At 48.4% G+C, this 11181-nt stretch overlaps 2 protein-coding genes across 2 annotated transcripts in view; one reads left to right on the top strand and one right to left on the bottom strand.

Moving 5' to 3' along the window:
- The window catches only part of btaf1 (BTAF1 RNA polymerase II, B-TFIID transcription factor-associated), a gene marked incomplete at its 3' end in the record, with an annotated part of 18962 nt that extends 18368 nt beyond the window's left edge, over positions 1-594 (top strand). Inside the window, 1 exon segment of the mRNA XM_079362306.1 lies at positions 544-594. Within this exon segment, the coding sequence (XP_079218432.1) occupies positions 544-594 (51 nt within the window).
- Positions 595-1682: 1088 nt separating this feature from the next.
- Positions 1683-11181, bottom strand: part of cpeb3 (cytoplasmic polyadenylation element binding protein 3) — a gene marked incomplete at its 3' end in the record, with an annotated part of 39169 nt that continues 29670 nt past the window's right edge. The window contains exons 8-9 of the mRNA XM_079362305.1: positions 1959-2077; positions 1683-1823 (exon numbers count right to left, since the gene is read on the bottom strand). Of these exons, the coding sequence (XP_079218431.1) occupies positions 1683-1823; positions 1959-2077 (260 nt within the window). The remainder of the gene's footprint in view (positions 1824-1958; positions 2078-11181) is intronic.

The following is an 11181-nucleotide window of genomic DNA, read 5'->3' as shown; positions in this document are numbered from 1 at the left end:
ATTCATCAGACAATGATCGATAGATCATTAGTCATAGATAGATGGAGGGCAGGGGAGAGAGTAAAGGACTGAAGAAAAACATCATGTTCACAAACCTATTAAGCCTTTAGTCTGGTTTGACCAACACATTTCAACATCTGTATATTTACTGCCGATTACCAAATGATGCAGTAATCAGTCACAGCTCTCAGTATAAGAGTGACATGAACATATGGCTCCTCTTACTCCTGCTTACTGTGAATTAATTATTATCATAAATCAACAATTATTATTAAACTGAATAATAAACCTATACCACTCTGATATCAGAAAAAAAATTACAATATCAAATTAATTAATGAAATAGCAATATTTTTATTTGTCTTTAATGAAGGTGTGAAATCTGAACATAAAGCTCTTTCACCCCGCCGATGTAACAAAGTAAATACACAGTAATCACAAACAACTGCTCTTTAAATTATAACAGAATTTATTGAACAAAGAAACATGAAGTTAATCAATGACACTAATAACTATTATAATCTCAATGATTGGTCTCTACAGGCTCGGGGATCAGGACACGGCGCCCTGCCAGCATTGGGAGAGAAAGAATAACGGGAGACGACAGGTTTTATACAAGCTAAACTTTACACCTGTGTGTTAGGTGTTACAGAGCATCATGGGAGAATCCCTGCAGTGCATGCTGGGAGTAAGAGTCTTTTGACCTGTTCCCAGTTAAATAACCAACAGTCATGGTTCTTCAAAGGGACTCAGGCCTGAATTTTGTTTGGCCTTCTGGCTGGCCCTAACACCCTGCTACATAAACGCTACTACTGTTAAAGGTCACATGACCTCCTCCTCCTCTTCAGGTGAAATCAGTGTCCTCGCTCCTCTTCATCATGTGTGTGAAGTGTGTTGTTGTAAATCCACTCTGATCCTGTATTTGATCATGTCTATAAACCCCTCTATATCAGCCCTGCTCAGAACAGGCTGTTTCTGTGTCTGTAGCTTTAAATATGTAAATGAGCTGTGTCTGACCACGCCCCCTCTCTGGAAGGGCTCGGGTGTACTCGCTGCTTTCTGGCTCCATGTCCTATTGTTTACGGTGAGAAGGCAGACTCAGAGGGCAGAACAAACACCTAGCTGTGGGAGTGTCACCCACCTGGGGGAGGGGCTACTGCCCTTTGTGATGTCATGAAGGGAACATCTCCAAACGGAGCAGACAGAAGACGGAGAGGATGGACTTTTCATCATTGGGGGGTTTGTAGACAGAGTCAGAGGAACAGAAGTGTTTGCATGATACCTTTAATGTCAGATATAAGCAAAGAGCCACGGGCAGACACACGGACGTTTAAAATATAGTTAGATAGATAGATAGATAGATAGATAGATAGATAGATAGATAGATAGATAGATAGATAGATAGATAGATAGATAGATAGATAGATAGATAGATAGATAGATAGATAGATAGATAGATAGATAGATAGATAGATAGATAGATAGATAGATAGATAGATAGATAGATAGATAGATAGATAGATAGATAGATAGATAGATAGATACTTTATTGATCCCGAGGGAAATTCAAGTTAAGAGTAAATAAACAGATGTTTTGAATGTTAAATAATCTGTCATGAGGAAACGTTTTCTGATGTTGAGTCTTAGTTTTGACCTTTATTGTGGAAGCAGACAGTCAGAAATCACTCTCCAAACTGTCGTCGTACTTCTTCGGCCTCACTCAGCATGGGCTGACTTCCAGACATTATAATGACCTTATAATCCTTGTGAATCCAGCCTGTCATCAGTGGATGCATGTGAGGTCTGTCATCTCCAGCTGCTTCCTGGACGGTTCAAATGACAAAGGAAGTCTAGCAGTGGATATCCATCCACTCCACTAGAACGACTGCTTATAGTTGACTTATTTTAACTCCTTTATGTAAGGTTCACTCAGGGTTAGTGTGCAGTTAGTCACTTACTGGTTTGTCTTTGATGGTGGGACTGGACACACACAGGTAGAGCTTTCCGTCCTCCTCGATGCAGGCGTCGATCAAGGCCTGAACAGAAGTCTCTTCCTGGAACAGCAGGAAGGCGTAGCCTGGAACACAGAGAAGACACTCTTTAAGAAAACCTTCATCTGTGGGATTCAAACGACAGCTGTTCAAGTCAAAGCTCTTCACTGTTTTCTCTGGAATTATTCAGACGACTTTGGATGACCTTGTGGCCTGTTCTCCTGTCCTCATTGGACTTCTCTGAATAAGACCGAGCACCCCGCTCGCTGAGCTACTTCAGATTAAATGGCAAAGCAAAGTGCTGCACTCGGAAAGAGAGCATGCAAAATTGATCAGCCCAACACACTGCAGCTCCTCCCGAGGAATCTGTTCAGGTAGAGACGGCTTGTTGATGAAAGAATTCAGACAGTTACTCAGAACCATTGAATTATTTATCTCAGACAGCAAAGACCTTATGCAAGGTCGACGCTATTAAGAGTCAGGGCAACAGAAGGGCAAATTAGGAGGCTGCAGCCAGCAGACCATGAAAGGACCAAGAGCACCAAGCCACAACGAAAAACCCTGAAATAATCAATAATCAAAGACAGGAAGCTGCAGATGTTTCTGAGCTATCAATCATTTCTATATTCCTGACTCTCTATGAGCAGAAGACCAGCAACACCTGTAGACACACACACACACACACACACACACACACACACACACACACACACACACACACACAGACACACACACACACACACACACACCGACGTGCTCATGCAGACAAATGCTGGCGTGTAAAAAAGGAGGAATGTCCAACTGTCATGTTTCCTTTGAACATTCCTGAGCTGCTACAGAGGAGCTGAGGACGAATAAAGCTTGACTCAGCAGTATGTTGTGTTATGTGGGTCTGAGCCAGTGTGTGTCAAGGCAGGGCGGGGCCAGGTGGGCGGGGCCAGGTAGGCGGGGCCAGGCGGGCGGGTGGGGAGGAATGAGGGAGGAGGACGTGAGCGTGTGCTGAAGAAAGAAAAGGTAGAGAGCAGGGAAGTGTGTGTCCTGACACTACTGCTGCAATGTGTGTGTGTGTGTGTGTGTGTGTGTGTGTGTGTGTGTAGGTGTGTGTGTGTGTGTGTGTGTAGGTGTCTGTGTGCATGTGTGTGTGTGTGTCTGTGTGTCTGTGTGTGTACGTGTGTGTGTGTGTGTGTGTACGTGTGTGTGTGTGTGTGTAGGTGTGTGTGTGTGTGTGTGTGTGTGTGTGTGTAGGTGTGTGTGTGTGTGTGTGTGTAGGTGTGTGTGTGCATGTGTGTGTGTGCGTGTGTGTCTGTGTGTCTGTGTGTGTACGTGTGTGTGTGTAGGTGTGTGTGTGTAGGTGTGTGTGTGTGTGTAGGTGTGTGTAGGTGTTTGTGCGTGTGTGTGTAGGTGTGTGTGTGTGTGTAGGTGTGTGTGTGTGTGTAGGTGTTTGTGCGTGTGTGTGTGTGTAGGTGTCATAACGATGTCATACAGGACAGAGACAACATAACGATGTCATACAGGACAGAGACAACATAATGATGTCATACAGGACAGAGACAACATAATGATGTCATACAGGACAGAGACAACATAATGATGTCATACAGGACAGAGACAACATAATGATGTCATACAGGACAGAGACAACATAATGATGGACTGAGACAACATAATGATGTCATACAGGACAGAGACAACATAATGATGTCATACAGGACAGAGACAACATAATGATGTCATACAGGACAGAGACAACATAACGATGTCATACAGGACAGAGACAACATAATGATGTCATACAGGACAGAGACAACATAATGATGTCATACAGGACAGAGACAACATAATGATGTCATACAGGACAGAGACAACATAATGATGTCATACAGGACTGAGACAACATAATGATGTCATACAGGACAGAGACAACATAATGATGTCATACAGGACTGAGACAACATAATGATGTCATACAGGACAGAGACAACATAATGATGTTATACAGGACTGAGACAACATAACGATGTCATACAGGACTGAGACAACATAATGATGTTATACAGGACTGAGACAACATAATGATGTCATACAGGACAGAGACAACATAATGATGTCATACAGGACAGAGACAACATAACGATGTCATACAGGACTGAGACAACATAACGATGTAATTTGTGGCAGATAAATTTGGACATGAGATGTCTCTGCAGCGCTGGAGCACGCTGACTCTTACGTTACAAACTGCCCCATCTTGGTGTTTTCAGATACACAGTATAGAGAAGGGACAGTAAGCTCTCAAGAGATTCACTTTGACTGCATCTGAACACCAAGAGAATGTCCTTGCTAGCATGTTAGCGTGTGCATATAACATCTATACATGTCATCATCACATAAGTTATCTGTAGTGATGTGTCCGAGATACACACATCACTTCCCCTGACAAATAAGAAGAAATAAGGTCCTTAACCCACATCTGAACATACAGCTGAAGCCAGAACTGCTGATGGATGGATGGGTGGATGGATGGATGGATGGGTGGATGGATGGATAGATAGATAGATAGATAGATAGATAGATAGATAGATAGATAGATAGATAGATAGATAGATAGATAGATAGATAGATAGATAGATAGATAGATAGATAGATAGATAGATAGATAGATAGATAGATAGATAGATAGATAGATAGATAGATAGATAGATAGATAGATAGATAGATAGATAGATAGATAGATATCAGTATGTACAGCAGCCACAGAGGCTCCTCATAATGAACAGTTTAGGACAGGCTCGTAACCTCAGCAGGGATTCTATGTTTCATCATGTTTCTTCTAATAACAAGCTGGAATTAAACATTCAGAATGTAAAAAAGTCAAATGCAATCAGCTGCTTTCATTTCAGTTAATCTTTGTAACACGGAGCCAACCCTCTCCGGAGCTGCCTCGGCTTTAAGAGGACTTAATGCATCGTCATCTTCCTCCACGTGCCTCATCATCACCCGACTTAAGTCCCCCGTCTCTCTCTGTTCCGTCGTGTTACATAAATAGGGTTTGTCATTGGGTGAAATCATGTGATTAGAGGAAAAAACAACTGCAGTCTCGCACACAAAAAAACAGCCTGAAAAGGCAGAGTGAGCCAGCAGCTCGCACAGTCTGAGGCAGGGAACAACGTGTTCCAGGACCCAGGAACGAGAGGGAGGGGGAGACAGAGGGGGGAAATGTGAGAAAAGGTAGAGAGAGAGGAGGTAAAGAGTGCAACGACACACTGAAAGCTGCAGCTTTGATGAGCTCTGCTCAGTTTCTAAACTCAACAAGAATGCAGAAAGAGGAACAGTTGACCCACATGTAGCCTGGAGCGATGCCACTGACCTGGCTCTACCATGTGACCTTCACTACAGAAGTGGAAGTAGCCTCCTTGTTTTCAAAGGTAAGGAAATGTAGAAGTACCTTTCATGTGTATTGTTTCTAATGGCCACAAGGAGGCGACTCTGCTGGCTACAAATCAGACTGTATGAAATATAGACACAATGACATCACCCATTGTGCACTGAAGACACAAACGACGATGGTCATGATGCCTCCACCTAACTTTTCATAAGTGACAAAGAGGTGGAGCTGACAAACAGCGACAACACATGCACCTGCCAATAAGTTAAGCCACGCCCCCAAAATAATGAATAACACTTCATAAAATCAAAACACATGACTAATAAATAACTGTGCAACGTGAACCAACCAAGACATGAGATAGTGACACCAAAAGATTTTGTTGAACCAGGATGTAATATTATGAGTCTTAGTTTTTACAGACAGCCTCAAGTGGTCATTCGAGGAACTGCAGTCTTTGGCACTTTCACTTTCAACACTAAGATTTACTGTTTGTTGCAAAAAGAAGTTTCACTTCATGAATGCCTCCCCCCTGAACTGCTACCTTATCGTGGTGGGGGAGTTTGAGCACCCGAATGACCCTAGGAGCTATGTTGTCGGGGGCTTTGAGCCCCCAGCAGGGTCACCCAAGGCAAACAGGTCCTAGGTGACGGGTCAGACCAAAAGCAGTTCACAAAACCCCTATGACAGGAAGAAGATCAAGGACCATGACGTCGCCCGGCATGGCGGAGCTGGGGCCCCACCCTGGAGCCAGGCCTGGAGTTGGGGCCCGCAGGAGAGCGCCTGGTGGCCGGGCTTTTGCCCGTGGGGCCCGGCCGGGCTCAGCCCGAAAGGATGACGCGGGCCCGTCCTCCTGTGGACTCACCACCCGCAGAGGAAGCCGTAGGGGTCCGGTGCAATGTGGATCGGGCGGCAGTCGACGGCGGGGGCCTCGGCGACCCGATCCCTGGACGCAGCTTCTGGCGTTTGGGACGTGGAACGTCACCTCACTGAGGGGGAAGGAGCCTGAGCTTGTGCAGGAGGTTGAGAGGTACCGGCTAGATATAGTCGGGCTCACCTCCACGCACTGCTTGGGCTCTGGAACCCAGCTCCTCAAGAGGGGCTGGACTCTCTACTCCTCTGGAGTTGCCCGCGGTGAGAAGCGGCGGGCTGGTGTGGGCTTGCTCATAGCCCCACAGCTCAGCCGCCAGGTGTTGGAGTTCACCCCGGTGAACGAGAGGGTCGTGTCCCTGCGCCTTCGGGTAGGGGACAGGTCTCTCACTGTCGTCTCGGCCTACGGCCGGAACAGCAGTGTGGAGTACCCGGCCTTCTTGGAGTCCCTGGGAGGGGTGCTGGACAGTGCTCTGACTGGGGACTCCATTGTTCTACTGGACTTCAATGCTCACGTGGGCAACGACAGTGAGATCTGGAGGGGGGTGATTGGGATGAACGGCCTCCCTGATCTGAACCAGAGTGGTGTTCTGTTATTGGACTTCTGTGCTAGTCACGGTTTGTCCATAACGAACACCATGTTCGAGCACAGGGATGTCCATAAGTGCACGTGGCACCAGGACTCCCTAGGCCGGAGGTCGATGATAGACTTTGTGGTCGTGTCATCTGACCTCCGGCCGTGTGTCTCGGACACTCGGGTGAAGAGAGGGGCTGAGCTGTCAACTGATCACCACCTGGTGGTGAGTTGGATGCGCTGGCAGGGGAGGAAGCCGGTCAGACTTGGCAGGCCCAAACGTGTAGTGAGGGTCTGCTGGGAATGTCTGGCTGAACCCTCTGTTAGTGAGGTCTTCAACTCCCACCTCCGGACGAGCTTTACACAGATCCCGGGGGAGGCTGGGGACATTGAGTCCGAGTGGACCGTGTTCTCCACCTCCATTGTCAAAGCAGCTGCTCTGAGCTGTGGTCGCAGGGTCTCTGGTGCCTGTCGTGGCTTCAATCCCCGAACCCGGTGGTGGACACCGGAAGTAAGGGAGGCCGTCAAGCTGAAGAAGGAGTCCTATCGGGTGTTGCTAGCGCATAGGATTCCTGAGGCAGCTGACGGGTACCGGCAGGCCGGGCGTGCTGCAGCCCGGGCGGTCGTGGAGGCAAAAACTCGGGCCTGGGAGGGGTTCGGGGAGGCCATGGAGGAGGACTTTCGGTCGGCCTCGAGGAAATTCTGGCAAACCGTCCGTCGCCTCAGGAGGGGGAAGCAGTGCTTCACCAACACTGTTTACAGTGAAGCTGGGGAGCTGCTGACCTCAACTGGGGATGTAGTCGGACGGTGGAAGGAATACTTCGAGGATCTCCTCAATCCCACCGTCACGTCTTCCACTGAGGAAGCAGAGGCCGAGTCCTCAGAGGTGGACTCGTCCATCACCCAAGCCGAAGTCACCGAGGTAGTTGGCAAGCTCCTTGGTGGCAAGGCTCCAGGGGTGGATGAGATTCGCCCTGAGTATCTTAAGTCTCTGGATGTGCAGGGGCTGTCATGGTTGACAAGTCTCTGTAACATCGCGTGGAGGTCGAGGACAGGATCTCTGGACTGGCAGACCGGGGTGGTGGTCCCTCTTTTCAAGAAGGGGGACCGGAGGGTGTGTTCCAACTACCGGGGAATCACACTCCTCAGCCTCCCTGGGAAAGTCTATTCCAGGGTTCTGGAGAGGAGGATCCGGCTGTTTGTCGAACCTCGGATTCAAGAGGAACAATGCGGTTTTCGTCCTGGCCATGGAACACTGGACCAGCTCTACACTCTCCAGTGGGTGCTCGAGGGTTCATGGGAGTTTGCCCAACCAGTCCACATGTGCTTTGTGGATCTGGAGAAGGCATTCGACCGTGTCCCTCGCGGCACCCTGTGGGGGGTGCTCCGGGAGTATGTGGTTCGGGGCCCTTTGCTAAGGGCGGTCCGGTCCTTGTACAACCGGAGCAGGAGTATGGTTCACATTGCCGGCAGTAAGTCGGACCTGTTCCCGGTGCACGTTGGCCTCCGGCAGGGCTGCTCTTTGTCACCGGTTCTGTTCATTATTTTTATGGACAGAATTTCTAGGCGCAGCCAGGGGCCGGAGGGGGTCCGGTTCAGGGACCACAGGATCTCGTCTCTGCTTTTTGCAGATGATGTGGTCTTGTTGGCTCCATCGAACCCGGACCTTCAGGGGCACTGGGGCGGTTCGCTACCGAGTGTGAGGCGGCTGGGATGAGGATCAGCATCTCTAAATCTGAGGCTATGGTTCTCGACTGGAAAATGGTGGTTTGCCCTCTCTGGGTCGGTGGGGAGTCCTTGCCCCAGGTGGAGGAGTTTAAGTATCTCGGGGTCTTGTTCACGAGTGGGGGGAAGATGGAGCGTGAGATCGACAGACGGATCGGTACGGCGTCTGCAGTCATGCGGTCGCTGTATCGGTCCGTCGTGGTGAAGAAGGAGCTAAGCCGAAAGGCGAAGCTCTCGATTTACCGGTCGATCTTCGTTCCTACCCTCACCTATGGTCATGAGCTTTGGGTCATGACCGAAAGAACGAGATCTCGGATACAAGCGGCTGAAATGGGCTTCCTCCGTAGGGTGGCTGGGCGCACCCTTAGAGATAGGGGGAGGAGCTCGGTCACCAGGGAGGAGCTCGGAGTAGAGCCGTTACTCCTTCACATCGAGAGGAGTTAGCTGAGGTGGTTCGGGCATCTGGTCCGGATGCCCCCTGGACGCCTCCCTAGGGAGGTGTTCCGGGCATGTCCCTCCGGGAGGAGGCCTCGGGGTAGACCCAGGACACGCTGGAGAGACTATGTCTCTCGGCTGGCTTGGGAACGCCTTGGGGTCCCACCGGAAGAGCTGGAGGAGGTGTCTGGGGTGAGGGAAGTCTGGGTGTCTCTGCTTAGACTGCTGCCCTGCGACCCGGCCCGGATAAGCAGCAGAAAATGGATGGATGGATGGATGGACTTCATGAATGCCATCTTTCCACCCCTCTGTTGTCTCCAGCTCTGCTCAGGTGAAGCTTCAGGACACATTGCGGTGCGTCTGGCCTCCGAGGTCAAAGCCCAGGGCAGACCTTTGAAGCGAACGCTTTTGAGCTGGTGAATGCGCTGTCACGCCTCTCAGTTATGGAAATGGGTGTTTATAGAGGATCTTTGATTTACGAGTGAGCTCTTTGTTTTAAAAGATTCACGGGTCAAAGTGCAATAATAGTCGTTCACTAACCTTAGTATTCACAAGTGTTCTTTTGGAGGCGTGAGGTTCATTTGTAGCTTTTGGTCCTGTTAAGTGAGGAGTATTATTTATAGCATAATAAGTAAAGGGTTAATGTCCGTGGGAGGATGGATCGTCTGATGCAGCCTGGTTCATTCTCCCATATTCACCTTAAAGGGTTAACGACATCTGCAGTTTGTTACACAGAGGATTTGTCTGCGTCTCCGTTGCTATGGTAACTCATCTTAGATACCAACTGCAGCGCCTTCATTTGGACCAGAGAGCAGACGGCTAGAAACCCGTGTCCTGATTTAACACACTAAAACACGTAACCTGTTCACGTGTCACACGGGCTTTCTTCAGTTTAGTCAAACATAAACTTTGTCATTGTTAGAAGAAGAGAAGGAGAGGAAACAAGGGAAGAAGGAGAGGAAACAGGAGAAGAAGGAGAGGAAACAAGGGAAGAAGGAGAAGGAGAGGAAACAGGAGAAGAAGGAGAAGGAGAGGAAACAGGAGAAGAGGAAACAGGAGAAGAAGGAGAGGAAACAGGAGAAGAAGGAGAAGGAGAGGAAACAGGAGAAGAAGGAGAGGAAACAGGAGAAGAGGAAACAGGAGAAGAAGGAGAGGAAACAGGAGAAGAGGAAACAGGAGAAGAAGGAGAGGAAACAGGAGAAGAAGGAGAGGAAACAGGAGAAGAAGGAGAAGGAGAGGAAACAGGAGAAGAAGGAGAGGAAACAGGAGAAGAGGAAACAGGAGAAGAAGGAGAGGAAACAGGAGAAGAAGGAGAGGAAACAGGAGAAGAGGAAACAGGAGAAGAAGGAGAGGAAACAGGAGAAGAAGGAGAGGAAACAGGAGAAGAGGAAACAGGAGAAGAAGGAGAGGAAACAGGAGAAGAGGAAACAGGAGAAGAGGAAACAGGAGAAGAAGGAGAGGAAACAGGAGAAGAGGAAACAGGAGAAGAAGGAGAGGAAACAGGAGAAGAGGAAACAGGAGAAGAAGGAGAGGAAAAAGGTGGATAAATATAAAACTGAAGGAAAAGAGGAGACACCATAAATAATTTGAGCTGTAAACACATTAGAGCGGGAACAGTTAGGTAATCCCCGTTCCTTCTTCTTCCTCTCCAAGAACAAAATAAGTCCGGTCCCTCTGAGCCATAAAATGAGTCACTTTGAGAAAAGTACGGACAAACGTTCATGTGAAGCAGGACGGAAAGTGACGCCTAACTTCCATTCAGTCATGTTTGGAAGGACTTTAAACACGAGGAGAGGCCGATGACCTTCTGAGGCAAACAAGTTAAAATGGAGAGGGTGACACAACCAGGATATTGAGGCAGTTTCTCTCTGAGTTTCAGAGAGTGAGGAGAGGAGGCTTGAAATTAGAGTTAGGGATGAATTGTACACGTCTCTCCTCCCCCCTTACATGGCCGCCATAAGCTCATTCATTCCCCTAAAAGGATGCTGTATTTTTCTCCTCTGGATATTAGTAAAGCCGAGCCTGTTCAAAATAATTCGCCCCAAATAAAGAGAGTGAGGGAGAAACACAGGTTTTCACAGGTCCTCCAGACGCAGCGTATTACCATCTACCTGTGAATTGATTTTTCACAGCATCTTTAATATGACACACAGCAGCGCCCGGTTCAGAGGCAGCAACGGGGAGGCGCTCTGATCACCTGC

The sequence above is a fragment of the Symphodus melops genome (genome assembly GCF_947650265.1).
Source record: "Symphodus melops genome assembly, chromosome: 15".
NCBI classification, from domain to species: Eukaryota; Metazoa; Chordata; class Actinopteri; order Labriformes; family Labridae; genus Symphodus; species Symphodus melops.
The sequence above is the reverse complement of the archived record's forward strand: the minus strand, read 5'-3'. Positions and strand labels throughout refer to the sequence as shown.